The sequence below is a fragment of the Eleutherodactylus coqui genome, chromosome 12 (genome assembly GCF_035609145.1).
Source record: "Eleutherodactylus coqui strain aEleCoq1 chromosome 12, aEleCoq1.hap1, whole genome shotgun sequence".
Classification (NCBI taxonomy): domain Eukaryota; kingdom Metazoa; phylum Chordata; class Amphibia; order Anura; family Eleutherodactylidae; genus Eleutherodactylus; species Eleutherodactylus coqui.
The window spans coordinates 93972662-93988113 of NC_089848.1; the positions used below are offsets into that span (position 1 = coordinate 93972662).

General features: G+C 46.3%; 1 protein-coding gene across 1 annotated transcript; it reads right to left on the bottom strand.

Annotated features, from left to right (window-relative positions):
• Positions 1-10852: 10852 nt before the first annotated feature.
• Positions 10853-14446, bottom strand: MTERF1 (mitochondrial transcription termination factor 1). Its single transcript, XM_066585045.1, has 2 exons — positions 14221-14446; positions 10853-12134 (listed from the first exon to the last, which is right to left on the bottom strand). Exon 2 carries the CDS (start codon positions 12109-12111, stop codon positions 10945-10947), a length of 1167 nt encoding a protein of 388 aa, XP_066441142.1. The 5' UTR covers positions 12112-12134; positions 14221-14446; the 3' UTR covers positions 10853-10944.
• Between the last annotated feature and the right edge of the window lie 1006 nt (positions 14447-15452).

The window sequence follows — 15452 nt, forward strand, 5'->3', positions numbered from 1 at the left end:
GTCACTGCACTGGCTGCCCGTCAAATACAGAATTCACTTTAAACTCACCACCCTCATCCACAAAGCCCTCCACAGCACCGCCCGCTCTACATTGCCTCCCTCATCTCAATCCATCACCCAGCCCGGGCTCTCTGCTCTGCTAACTAAATCAGACTAAATGCCCCTTTAATTCGAACCTCTCGTTCCCGCCTCAAAGACTTCTCCAGAGCAGCAGCGGTCCTCTGGAACGCGCTACCAAAAGCTATCCGGGCAATCACTGACACCCTAAGCTTCAGGCGTGCTCTAAAAACACACCTCTTCAGGGAGGCATACCATATTCCCTAAGCCAAACCCCTCTGTACGTCGCCTGATAACATGCTCCCTGACCTACTGACTGCAATCCCTGCTAGTCATAATCAACCGGCACCTGCAGTCATACTAATGCAGCGACCACACAACTTAACGTCTGACCATTGTCTGTGTGTACAGCATCCCTCACTCTCCACCTCGCCATACCGTTCACATCTCCACTCCCTTACCTTCTGTATCACCCCATTACTTGTAGTATGTAAGCTTGTTGGAGCAGGACCCTCACCCCTACTGCATCCATCAATTGATTACTACATGTAACCGTGGTTTTTGTATTTTTGTACTTTTGTCATTCTGTATCCCCATTTTTGTAAGCGCCTTGTAATATGTTGGCCCTATATAAAGATTATTATTATATGCCCATGTGAAGGAGCCCTAATATGCAGATTTTGAAGTGAATTTAACCCCCACAGGCTAACTTCATACAGGCAAGTGCAATATTGGGCTAAGAAACTTGGCCTGATATTGCGCTTGCCAACGTGAGTTTTCAACGCCGATACGAGGCGGTTTTTTAAATCCAAACGCGCCTTGCATCACTTCTGTGAAATTGCGATCCTCAGGCACTTCAGAGGATTGCAGGTGTTTTCCATAGATTTCAATGGGAAACATCACATCACATGGCACGTGAGTGCAATGCAATGGCTATTAAGCCCGCATTGAAAAACAATAGGCAAGGCGTTCGGTGGGAACGCCCAATGATAGAACATGCTGCGATTTTTACCCTCGCAGCATCACGGTGGGAGGCGAAAAAAATGTTTAAAAGTCGCTCATGTGAAGAACTACATTCCAAAGACTGGAGTTCATATTCGCAAGATTCTCGCCCGTGTGAATCGGCAATGAACGTGTGAGAGACTGAAAGTCATCTAGAAAACAATTGCTCCAAGTTATTGTGACTATTGGTGGTTCTACAAGCCACTGATTCATGAATACACATGATTTCTTGCAATCTCATCCACGGTCCTGTAGAAGATCTGCAGCATTTCCGTTAAGTGTGAACATACGCAGAGGGGGTCACATTCTGCATCAGCAAGATCCGATCCTGATCTGCCTCATCATTTGCGGATATACCGGGGTTGGAGCGGAAGCACTCCGCTGACACATAGAGTGGCCGGCGCTCGTAATTGCAGGGGCAGCTGCCATGAATTTCAGTGAAAGCTGTGCCTGCATTTACAAGCACCGGCCACTACACAGGGGTCGGAGCTGTGCTACTGCGCTGACCCCGCTGTATCCTGGCAGGTGGTGCGTGGAAAACCCTTTTAGGTTGAGTCCACACAGGGCAGATTTGCCACAGAATTTACAGTAGCAGCAAAGTGGATGAGATTGTGAAAATCGTCCGCTGCAGAATTCACCTCTTCTCAATGAGGGGGTGAATTCCGCACAAAAATACGTGATAGAACACCTACCAAATGGTGCGGGTTTTGAGGCAGACTTTCAGCTGCTGATCCACTGCAGACATTCCACAGCAAATCACTCATGTGGACCCAGCCTTAGGGTATGTTTACACGTAGGGGAAATGTGCCAATTTTCCACAGTGGAAACTTTTTCAGCAAAATGTGCAACATTTCCGCAAAAGACACCATTGGTGTAGATTGTGACTCGAAATCCGCTGTACTTCTGCAGCTGATTTCAGAAGATAACACACACCCTCTCACCTCCGAAGTCTTTGTGTTGTCCGCGGCTCCTTCACTGGCCAGCGCCGCTTGTCAAATGATGTGGAAGTGGCCAGCAGGGCGGCAGTCATTAGTAGCGGACCGGGTGGCCGGAATATAGGAGATAAATAACATATGCCATTATAAGCCGCACCCCTAACCACACCCCCTTTTTTGATAGGGGTACTCCACGGTAAAAACATATCTTCCCATGGGTGCCATAAGGCTGAAAAGGTCGGGAAGCACTGCTCTAATGTCTCAAAATCAACCATCGGGTGCAGACATGAGGGGGGGATGCTCACGCCATCATCAGAATATGCAAATAAGGGAGATGGTATTCAGGTATTGGAATTCCTTCAAGCCAAAGTTAGACTCTTTATACAAGCCTTGTAACAATGACTGGGAATTAAGAACAAGCATGGTCCTCTCTTTTCGTTTCTCAGCACCTGCATGAAGAGAGGTGACGGGGTACCATGATGGTGTGGTTGGGATCTGGAGATAGCAAGCAAGGAGAACCTCTAAGATTTGTGTATTACGGGAGCGCAGATAAGTCGGATTTGGATCCTGCACTGGGCAAATATTCGATTTTCAGCTCTCTAATGCCGGCGCATTAGTATTGTCTTCACGCTGCTGCTCAGCATTCCCTGCCTGGGTCTCACCGCGCTTCCTGTCTCTCTGGTATAACATATTATGCCTGTAGGTCATTTACAAAGTAAAGAATTGTGCTTGGAATGATAAAGAGCGGCAGATAATTCCCCCGGGAGACACCGGGTCCAGGACTGTCTGTATTTCACATATAACTTGGAAGCTGAAGCAGCCGAAAGAATGGATCAAGGCGAAAACATGAATTTTAAGTGCAGTTTCAAAAGTCCTTTCTAGGTGGCAATTGAGAATTGTCGAATCAGCAATGAAGGCGGCAGGAATGTCAGCGCCGAGTACTCAGCGCCGATGGTCAAAGTGTGCAGCTAAACTTTTATTGCCATGGGACGTGGTTAGAAAGGAGCTGTCACTCTCAGACTTGTCCGTTTTAGTAATTACTTGTATTCTGGATTTCTTCCTGTATCTTCGCATTGTGCGGTTCCTCTGTTACAACTCCTGGAAATCTATGAATTGACAATTTGGCATTACCTTCTCTTACCTGCTGATATAGCATTGCCAGCACTGAATGGACAGTGCCAGGCTGTGCCCCATTGGTGTAGTGAAGGGCAACACCCACTTGTCAATTTATTCATAAATTTGCCAGAGAGTAAACAAAACAATGAGGCAACAAAAATTTTCCTGATTGGACCGAGAAGCGCCCTGATGGAAATAAAGTCATCTCCTTGCCACCATCTTTCCAAACTATGGATGACACAAGGACCATGTAGCGGCCGGCTCATTGAAATCAGTGGGAGCTGCACTTATAACTGCAGGCCGGTGCTCCATTGATTTGAATGGAAGCCGCGCCGGCCACTACAGGGGTCGGAGTAGTGACTGCAGCTCCGACTCCGATGCATCCCAGCCGTGCGACATGGATAACCCCTTCAAAGGCATTCTACTCACCCTGCTTACAGTTCTGGTTCGGCGGCACAGTGCAGAGTCTGTGTCGAGGCTAGAGGTCAGTGGGCACAAACACGCTAGCAGCTCCCACCGCCAGACCGGTAGGCGAGGTAAGTTTAAAGCCTGTGGGGATGCTGCCTGGCCAGGAGCCAATAGAGAAAGTTGCTATTGACCTCCTCGTGCCACGTAGCATCCCTGGGATTACTATGGGAGCCACTTTTACTACTGGGGCCACTAAGGGAGGGCACTGTTACTACTGAGGCCACTATGGGGGTCATTATTAGGGCTTGTTCACACAGGCATAAGCGCATTTCGTATAAATACACAAGACATTTGCAAGATCAAAAATAACTTACGGTAACACTTCTTGGGCACTCCGGCGTGTTTTTATGTGTGCAAACCCACCGCATATTTGTGTACGCAAAAGACATTGACAGGCTCATTGAAATGGGGCGCAAAGACGCAGGTTTCCTGCTTATGAACTGTGTATTTGTGCTCACCCATTTACTTTGATTGCCTATTGAGGTGCGTAATATGCACTAAAATAGGTCATGCCACGTATTTTTTTTCTCACAATTGCACATTGCATAAGAAAAACATGAGATCAACACATGGAAATCAATGGATTCTATTTACAGAGTATGATGATGCATTGTTTGACTGTCCCATTGAAAACAATAGGCAATGAGGGAACACAGCATCGTGGTGAGGGAAAATATCGCTCATGTGCATGGCTCTATGTTAAGAAAATTGTAGATCAATGTATCAGTTAATTGTTCTTTTATTGGATTGTAGACTAGAAAGATATAGCCTGCTGCTAGTATAAGCAGTGAAGGGGTTAAAGGAAACCTTTTCTATACCATTACGGCTCCAGACTGCCTCCCTTGCATTCCTTTTCCTGAATTCATAACGGTTTCATTGTATGTTATAGTAACACCTTCTAAGGTGTTACTTATATTAATCATTTTAGTTTCAGCCGTTCATGTATTATTATTCATCTTGGAGGTATGTACTTTTCCTGTGATGTCACTTATGGTATATAAACCCCATACACCTTAGAATAAATTAGAAATCATTGGATACTGCAACAGGCTGGTGTGATATGTATTTCTCCTGGGTCCAGACTTATAGACGAAATCTGAGAGTGTCTTCTCTTTGATAAACACATAAATTCTCCTTACACTCTGTTCAAAAGAATGGAATTCATATTTGCGCGAGTTCTGCGCATCGTGCAATGCATAAAACTCGCGCAAGATTCAGGAACGTAGCTTTACAGAAGTCACGCAGTCAAGCAAACTGCAGGTGAATTCTCCAGGAAGGCTGCATGCACAGTTCGACGGCCATTACCCCCGGATGGGCTGTAGCAGCAGACGACCAGTTCCAACATCATTGCTAAGAGAAGGACGAAGGCAAAACTCCAGTGGGCAAAGGAGCGCAAAAATTGTATCACTGAGCAGTGGAGAAACAGTGGCTCAGCTTTAGTATACCTCTAAATAATAGTTACCACATAACGTACAGAGGGATAGTGATTACAGTGCAGTTACCTCCAGTGATCACAGATGGTTTTTTTTTTGTTTTTTTTTTAACTTGTCTGTACTCCGTTTTCTTCTTTCTGGGCCCAACCTGACATTGAGAGTATTTCAACTGAAACCCCTCATCAACTTTTCCTAAGTTTCTAAGACTTGTTTATTATACTCTCCACCCTCAAGAAAACCCTACAAGGTTGGCAGTGTGCAAAATGCTGACACGGGCCGGGCTAGCAATGATGACCAGGCCTTGCTCAAAGTCACTCAAGAGAGCTGGGTTTTCCCATTCTAATAAGGCTACATTCACACGGGAAAGCGCCAATGTGCGTTTTTACACAGTGATGCGACGAGTTTTTGATTTAAAAAGCACACTGCGACACTTATGTGAAATTGCGATACTCACGTGTGTCAAAGGATCGCAAGCGTATCTCATCGATTTCAATGGGAAACATCACTTGCATGCACATCACACGCTATGCGAGTGCCATTCAATGTCTTTTAATGGTCCCATTGAAAACAATGAGCGAGGTCCACCCAAAGATAGAAGATGATGCGGTTATTTTTCCTTGCAGAATCATGGAGAAGAAGAAGAAAAAAATAAATAAATCACGGGTATGAATGAATCCATGTTTTTCATATTCGTACATTGCGACGCACAAAACTCAGGTCCTGTTGTATCTTGTCTACACTGGAAATAGGGGTGTAGACATAGGTTGGCCAGGGACAGCAGTACGGAAGGGCCAGGCTGTCAGCTGTACACGCCCCTCTGCCATGTCAGCTGCTGGCGATCCTGTGACTATTTTTTTTTTCTGCAGGGGTCTATGGGACTTGTAATGTTAAAATCGCAATCACGATATCGCGATTTTGAGCGATCGCGATTTTAGCTTTACATGTCCCAAAGCCCAAAGACCCCTGCAGAAAAAAAAAAAAACACAGGGAATTTCACAGTAAAAAAAAACGCTAGTGGGTAGTCACCCTTAGACTAGCTTCACACTGGGCGGACTTTCTGTACGGAAATTCCGTCGACAATCTTAAGCACTATGATACGTTTGTGTGGTTCAGTATGATTACAGCAGCAACAAGTGTTTTGTTAAACCAATCACTGCCATTCATCGAGTGCTGGCTGTGATTGGCTAAGCGTCAGCCAGTCACAGCAAGCACTTCCAGGAGATGGGGATTTCTCAATCCCTGCCCAGAAGATGAAGAAAAACCGTACCAGGGACCGAGAAAGAGCTGCAGCGGCGCCCCAGACAGCACAGGAGAGGTGATGTATACTTATTTTTTTTCTTCTGCTACAGCTTATTTTCAGGGCAGGATGAGTTATCAGCTGTTAGTGACTTTTACATTCCCATTTTGTATCCGTTTTCTCTCAGAAAGTAGATGTAACATCAACTGATCTTCCCTGTGCTATTGGGGGAATAAAAGAATGCAGGCTATCTATAAGCCAAGAGATGGTGAGGAAACGCTTAGCTAAATTAATTGAATTCAAGTCTTAAGGTCCAGATGAATTACATCCTAGGATATTAAAGAAAGCAGCGGAGGTAATTGCTGAACCGCTCGCCATAATCTTTGAAAATTCCTGGAGAACAGGAGAAGTCCCAGAAGATTGGAAAAGGTCAAATGTTGTCCCCATCTTCAAAAAAAAAAAAGGAGGAAGAAGGTGGACCCAGGAAACTATAGGCCTGTGAGCCTGACCTCTATACTGGGAAAAAAATCTATGAACAAATTATTAAAGAGCTGTCATTTGGCATTGTTGTTCTCTATAATGCATAGGGCAAAAGCAGAAGGTGTGCTCAGTAGAGAATACCATCTAAAAGATACCTTCACATATCTTGATAATGCACCCCTCTGGTTTGACTATTTGCTACTTGTCATCTCAGCGGGGGAAAAAAATGTAATGCTTACATGTGGCAATTCCAGTTATTGTCACATGGTACAGACTAGGAGCAAAAGAGTCTTGATGGTTGGTTCAAGTGCCAGACCACAGACCAGCTGCATTAACACACAAGTTGTCGTATATATTTGTAGTTGCACATTGAAAACAATTTTAAGCAACAACCAAAATTAGTCGAATCATACACATTATCTGAGAGTTAAGGCGCATTCAGACGACCGTATATCGGCCGGGTATTCACGCCGGCCGATATACGGCGTCTCTCTCTGCAGGGGAAGGAGGCTGGAAGAGCCGGGAGCAGTGCTCTGAGCTCCCTCCCCCTCTCCACTATTTGCAATGAGAGGAGGCGGGACAGGGGCAGGGTTAAGTTTTTTGGGGAGTTAGCCCCACCCCCAGCCCACCTCTCCTCAACGAAAATGGTGCAGGGGGGGTGGAGAGGAGGCAGAGAGGGACACCGTATATCGGCTGGGTGTGAAAACCCAGCCGATATACGGTCATCTGAATGCGCCCTCCAGGGGATAGTCACACACAGGAGATTTTTTGCTAAAGTTTCTACAACTATCCAATTCATCTTAAATTGGGTTTACAGAAACAACTTTAGTCAGGTGACGGGAACAGATTTGCAATTATAAAAGTTTCTACAACAAACTTGTATGAATATCCTAAAGACACTTGAACCCCTTAACTACCATGGAAGTAAGGGTATGTATGAAGAGAGGTCGCAGGGCGACCTCTCTTCATACAGCGCAGGCGTCAGCTGTTTATTGCAGCTGACACCCACCGGCAAAATCGGTTGATCGTGGCTATTAACCCTTTAAATGCCGCTGTCAATTCTGACAGCAGCATTTAAATCCCCCCGTACGATGTTCGGGGGTCCTGTACGGCCCACCCACGGTGAGATCAGGGGAGCCATGCAGGTGTTATGGCAGCCGGGGGCCTTCTGAAAGGCCCCAGGGCTGCCTTAGGAGACTGCCTATCAAGCCATGCCCTTGGGGTGGCTTGATCGACTGCCTGTCAAAAAGCAGTATTACGTAATGCTATAGCCTTACGTCATACTGCAGGAGCGATCAAAGCATCGCATGTTGTAGTCCCCCAGGGGGGGCTTAACAAAAAAGTGAAAATAATAGCAATTAAATTTGAATGGTTTAAAAAAAAAAATAAAAATAAAAACGTTTAAATCACCCCCTTTTGCATTATCTATGATAAAAAAAAAAAAATCTACATCATTAAATAAAGATACATATTTGATATCACCCCTTGTGCTGCATTCCAATACTGGTCGTTTCTCATAAGACAAACTGGTTTTTTTTTGTTTTTGTTTTTTTTAAAAAGACATCCATGTACCTTTACCACACTAGGACAACCCTGTTAATCATAAGACTTATAAAAAGACTTAATAGTGTAACTATTTCTTGAATTCCAATAAACAGTTTTTTTTATTCTACTTACCCTAATTATATTATATATATTTTATTTATCCAAAATCTCTCTTAGGCCGCCTGCAGACGGGCGGAATTTCCCGCAGAATTTCCGCCCCTGGACGCCTGCATAGGATTGCATTACAGCACGCAATCCTATGCAGATGGCCGCGGTTTGTCTGCGCGAAATCACACGCAGCAAACAAACCGCAGCATGTTCTAATTCTGTGCGGGGCTTGCAGAGCCCCGCACAGAAACGTCACTCACCGGCCGCCGGATCCGCTCTGCGCATGCCCAGCAGCCGGCACATGAAAGAGCCAGAGCATGAGAGAGCCGGAGCGGGTGAGTCAGCGGTGCCCTCTGCAGGCACTCAGGTCGGGTCCCACTGCGAGAATTCTCGCAGCCGGATCCGACCCTGCCGTCTGCAGGCGGCCTTACTCTGCAAGAATAAAGGCCGCCAAATCGATCAGCATGTATTTTACCTACAGAATAAGAGCTCTCTCACATGAGCATTTTCTTTTTTGCAGCAAACATAGCTCCCGCATGCGAGCACACGAGTATGCAACAATCCCCTTACATTATCTTGGCGTGCATGCTGTGCTCTTTTTTCCCCCCAAACACATTTTGCACTGTTGGTGAGAGGCACAATTGAAAATCAATATTATACTAATTCTGCTTAAAAAGTCCTTTTGTATTACTCCTCTTGTACTGATCCCGAATTGCGACCTCTATTATACTTCAGAGCTGCACGGTTCTGCTAGTGGAGTCACATTACATTGCTTATCCTGTACTGATCCTGAGTTACATCCTGTATTATACTCCACAGCTGCACTCACTATTCTGCTGGTGGAGTCACTGTGTACATACATTACTCATCCTGTACTGATCCCAAGTTACATCCTGTATTATACCTCAGAGCTGCACTCACTATTATGCTGATGGAGTCACAGTGTACATACAATACTTATCCTATACTGATCCCGAGTTTACAACTTGTACTATACTTCAGAGCTGCACTCACAACGCAGCAGGTTTTAGAGCTAAAAGCTTCCAGCATTTCTTGAAAATCCAGTAACAGAATTTCAAGATATAAAGAATCTGTTTCTGTTAATAGTGAAATACTGCTTTGAGTCTAGCCTCTGCCACATTAAAGGGAGTTGTGCCAGAATTATAAATTATCCCCCATCCACGGGAGCAGTGAGACCCCCACCGATCCTGAGCACAAGGGTCCCATGTCCTCCTCACTGCACCCCCAGCAGTGAAGAGGATATTGAATGGAGCAACGGTTGTGCAAGCACGCTGCCACGCCATTCATTTTCAACGAGGCTGCTGGAGATAGCCAAACGGCAAGTGCTCGAGTATTTCCTTCAGTCCCATTGAAACGAACGGTGCACCGATTGCACATGCTTGGCCAATGCTTCATTCAGAATTACATCACTACGGGCCAGAGAAGCATCTCTGAAGTGACGAGAACATGGGACCCCTGTTCTCAGGATGGGTGGGAGTCTCAGTGGTGAAGCCCCCACCGATCAGCAAGTTACCCCGTCTTGTGGCTAGGAGATCAATTGTAATTCTGGTACAACCCCAGAAAAAGGAGATCTCATATAAAACAAAACAAAACACAACACTAACTTCCAAATACCTTAAGCATGGGTTCACACAGGGCGGATTTGCCGTTGCATATCCGCATTGCGGCCAAACCGTTGCGATTGCAGTGCAAGTGTGTTTGGCCAAAATGCTGTTCTCACAGGGCGTATTTTTTTCCGCAGAGCGGCTATGCAACTGCGGCGCGGATTTTGAAGACGCAGCATAATAATGAATTGCAAGTCAAGGATGGAACCCTATTCAAGACGCTCATCTTATCTAGCAGCTACAAAAGTCATATCTCTTCAAGAAGGACTCAAGACATCCTTGCGTTACACAGGCAAAAATGAGAACGGTGCAATATGTCACTTGCCCTGTGGTGGCGCTGCAAGGAATTGAACACTTGCTCCTGGCTTTCCCGGGACATATAAGCAGTAGAATACCCTGAGATTCCATTACCACTGGAGACTAGACTTGAGCATACTCGCTAAGGCAATCTATTCGAGCGAGTAGTGCCTTATGCGAGTACCTGCCCGCTCGTCTCTAAAGAGTCGGGTGCTGGCAGGGAAGAGCCGTGAGTTGTGGGAGTGAGCAAGGGAGAGCGAGGGGGGAGGGGGGGGGTAGTGATAGCGAGATCTCCCCTCTTTCCTCCCCGCTCTCCCCCGCCGGCACCCGAATCTTTAGAGACGAGCAGGCAGGTACTCGCATAAGGCACTACTTGCTCGAGTAGTTTGCCTTAGCGAGTATGCTCGCTCATCTCTACTGGAGACCCATCTAACAAAAAGGGATTGTTTAATCCCCTTTAACACCACAACTTCATTAAGTGAACAAGATGCCCAAAAAAGTTTGATCGGTAGAAGCCATCCAAAAATAAACCACCCCATAATATCCAGGTTTAAAATATGGCAAGTGCAAATATTTAATTCAAAATGACTAAAAATAGACAAGACATATAAAGCGAATCCCCGTTAACATTTCTCGCCACTCTAATTCAGCGACTCCGAATTGTGCAGTCTCTCCACCTTCGATGTTAGCTTTGCCTGGCTGAGTAGTAGAACACTAAGTCCCGAGGACTGGAAGTCATATCCACATTCCGTCAGCATTTTAATTTTAGATTTTAGGGTTTTGATCTGCATGACAAGGAGGTTCGGGTTGTTCAGAATCTCCTTAACGCCCCCACCACACTCTAGCAGGCTGTTGACTTTAGTCTCGAAAACTTTGGGCGTCATAAGTAGCACTTTGGGATATGTGAAGATAAAGAGGGATATTTCGGCTTCAGTACACCCCAAGGACTCCAGAACGGAGTGCACGCCTTTAAAATTGCTCTCAAAATATGTATAGCTGAGGTTCAGAATGGGCGCGCCATTGTCCTGTATCCACAGCAGCAGGGCGTGATCGTCCAGGTTCATCAGAGTCTTCATACACTCAATGTTGCTTTGGACGCGACTTACACTTTTGGTTAAAATGAATATATTTTTGGAAAGCACTTCCCTTAAAAATTCTCGCGGGTTCTTCCCGCCTAACTGAGAGCAGAGTCCTAGTAAGTGCTTCACATGCTGCTTGTTGAGGTCAATGCTATTTGCAAACGTTCTGGGGGCCCTGAGCATCAGCTGGCTCAGAATTCTGGAAGGCAATCCGAGGGACTGGAAGTAACAGATGTTCTTTAGAAGGTTCTCTGTATTAGAGGTTCTGAAGAAGGACTCCGGAGAACGCTGCGCAACACTTAGGACGGTTTCATCTGTACCCAATATCTCTTTCCAAATGTTCCACATCTCATCCAAGACTTCATACTGTCGAGTTATCGCCCGTGGGTACCTGGAGATGATGCTTGCCACCATCTTGGCATCTGCACCTTTATGTAGAAGAAATTGTTTCAAGGTTTTCTCATGTGTGGTCGCCTTCTTGAGGAGAATGGCATCGATTTTTCTGAACGCTGTGAGGTCTACCCCCATTTCCTCAAGGCTGGTGACCAGGTTCAGGTTCTCAACAGGTACTTTTACTTCATTGTGTGAAAGCGGTTGGCTGTAGAACCTTGCCAATGGCGTGCCAGGGACGGTGAGGGTAAAGCTTGCCACTGGTTTACAGTTTCTTGTACTTCTCCTCAGACAAGTCACAAGATTCCCAGTTATGATAGTTAGTATTTTCAGTGTCATAATGGTGGAATGTGTGCCTCAACCTAAAAGCAATGAGAGAAAAAAAATGAATACATGAGAAATAACACCGCGACATAAATAAACATATTAATAAAAGGAGAAATTAGGTCTATGAGAAATATAACACAAGGCTAAAATATACAGCGTTTTCTTGAAAATAAGACACTGTCTTATATTAATTTTGCCCCAAAAAGGGCACAGTGTCTTATTTTTCGGAAGGAGTGGTGGTGGGGGTTACCTTATACTCACCTGGTCCGCGGCGTCCTGATGGTCTTCGGCGGCACTGCAGTAACCTGCGTCCTCCTCATCTCACAGCTGAGCTTCTGCTGTAGACAAGGCTTTAAACACCCCGCCTCCAGCAAAGCGAGTGCTGCGATTGGCTCATCGAGCCACTTTAGCTAGGTCCTATTTTCAGGAAGCCCTTATATTTCAAGCCTCCCACGAAAGCCCGATGAGTCTTACTATCGGGGTAGGACCTATCTTCAGGGAAACACGGTATGTGATAGACCTGAGACAATGGACTATCGAAGGCTTCACATCAGTATCCTGGACTACTACTTAAAGCAACCCCCAGGCTCACAATACACTCGGGCCAAGGGACCTGCTGGGGAAGTCATATGATGACAGCGCTGATGTCATCAGCAGTTGTCCTTCAGAGAGCAATGAGAATAGTCTGACTATTTTTATTTATTTTTTTACATTAGCAGTTGACGTACATTTTATTGCACGGCTCATTACAGATGCAATAACACCACAAGTATCATTTTTCCCTTTTTTTTCTAACAAAAAAGGAAAAAAAATGCGCAAAAAAAAATTTTTTTAAACCCTTTTTTAATGTCCCTATAGGGTTCTTGAACCTCCGAACGTTCAGATAATACACTGCAGTAATTTTGTGCTGCAGTGTGCCATCTACATCCCTCACCATTACAATCCATGGCAGACCATCAGCACCAGCTACGGAATTAAATACTACTTTTGATTCTTGCTCCGATGTCCAGTTACTTTGGGTAGGATAGCGTACATCACCCCCAACCACCATGGACTATACGGACAGGTACGACAGTTCTGGCCCACATAACGGGACATCAAGTGAAGGACTCTCCTCTAAGAAGTCCATGTGCCCCAATACAGCATCTGGACAAGGTAGGTATTACTGTAGCTTGACTCCACCAAAAGCTAGGGTTTTGACAGGGGCACGCCCCTGTCTCACCCATAGCTTCTGATTGGCTAAAGTCAAGAAGGTCCTTGCAGCGGTGTCTGCAAACTGTATTGCTTGCAAACAATGTTAGGCTATGTGTAAAAGTGAAATGCCAGCCGGCAGCACAGACCAAAAAAAAAAAAAAATCATGCACGCGTTGCCCACTCAAACTGCACCCTGGCGCCAACAAGCGCAGCTCCTTACACTGTGGCTTCCCCTTCACCCCGGGCACCGCAGCAGGAACCAAGGAGCTCTCCTGACACTCCCGGCCCCGCTCAGCACCTCTCCAGAGTGTAGTCTGTCGGACACCAACCTTCCTGAACGGCCAGCGCTGAGATGTGTCAGAGCACCGCTCAGCATTGGCGAACGGCGGCTCTTTCCTTCATGAACGGCCAACGCACATTCGTACCGACCACTGGGTGTGAGAGCACACGCAGCAGCACGACACTCAGCAGAGGGAGCTGTAGAAGCGCAGGTAAATGCCGAACGACGGCTGTCATCGCGGACCACAAGTTACATGGCAGGCACACTCACAGGAAGGAGCAGCACAAACATAGCGCAGGGCTCAGCGCTGGAGGAAGGGCTGCGCCGCCTACAGGACCTGTGAGGGGCAGACTGGTGGCCACCCAATCACAAACAGGGGGAGTCAACCACCTGTCAAACTCACTGTATCTTGGCTCCACCACTCCTTCCGGTGGCGACAAGATACACTAATACCGACAAGGTAGACCCTAAAGGCACAACACCCAATGGATCAGGCACTTTTTACTGACTGCATTCAAAAATGTAGTTCGATAAACAGGGGGGGGGGGGGGGGATCATAAAGGGCCCATTGAAGTTGGTGGCAAAACCTGCTTTACATCTCAGGAAGCTTATATCCACAGTACACATATATATATATACACACATACCTGACAGCCAGCAATGTCTCCTCGTCACCTCCTAGAAAGTACTGAAAAACCCTTTAACTCCAACTAGCAGGACCTCCTTCAGCTTGTACGGCCGGGTAACACAGTGCTACAAATATAACAAGCTGGGCCTGCAGCAGAGAGCGGGGGCGCCGCACGGCACATAACAGTCAGGGGGCAGGAGGAGGAGCGGCCATCACTTCCCATGTGCGCAGCACTTCCGGGTAGAATGTAACACGCTCTCTGCTTGGCGGCAACAGTTAGCAGCTTGGGATTGGCTTATCAGCTCTGCGCCGTGATTGGTTAGTTAGCAGCGCTCTGTCAAGGAATAATAATATCTGAGCTGTGATTGGATGATGATATCTGCGCCGTGATTGGCCAGCCGACGATGGCATAGTTTCGTTCTGCAGAAGGATAGTCACGTGATCTCTGCAGGCGGGAGTTGTTGATTGTAGTTCATGTCTGTAGTACACTGGGCGCCGCTGGGGGCTGTCGTCAGCACCGGCCTAAGAGCGCAGCGTACTGATAAGACATGGAGTTATACACGGGAAATTAGCCCGGTACGGCACTGTTATGAAACTGTGGAAAAGAAATCTTTGGTGCGCACAACAACCAATCACAGTGCAGCTTTCATTTTACCTCAGCAGTATAATAAATAGCAACCAATCACAGTGCAGCTTTCATTTTACCTCAACAGTATAATAAATAGCAACCAATCACAGCGCAGCTTTAATTTTACCTCAGCAGTATAAGAAATGAAAGCTGCGCTGTAATTGGTTGCTATGGACGACAGGAAGATTTTCTTTTACACAGCTTTCCTAACAGTGCGGTGCCGGCCTATTTTTCAATGGCCTACCTAAAAGATACCAAATAAAGATAATAGCTCTTTCAGACAATGTAGAGTGGGACCATCTCACCAACATACAATGGCACTCAGTACCTTTCGTGCCCTTAAACAATAAGGCTGGGGTCACACAGGACAGAAATCTTGGGAAATGACCGCACGGAAATACCGCAAGATTTCTGCGGGATAAATGCAGCTTCAAAACCCGTGGTCTTTCGCCGCGGGTTTCGGAGCGGCTTCACCGCCTGCATTTCGCTCCGGCCATCTCTCCACATAGAGAGGAGAGCAGCCGCCGCTGGAACGGGGAAATAATTGACATGCCACGTCTTCGAATTCCACGCATATTGTCAATTTCAGCACGGATCGGCCGCAGCGTGTGGACGAGATTTTT

Bases quoted from the DNA above. Each gene is read 5' to 3' on its own strand.
- MTERF1 (XM_066585045.1), bottom strand. From the start codon at position 12,111: ATGACACTGAAAATACTAACTATCATAACTGGGAATCTTGTGACTTGT.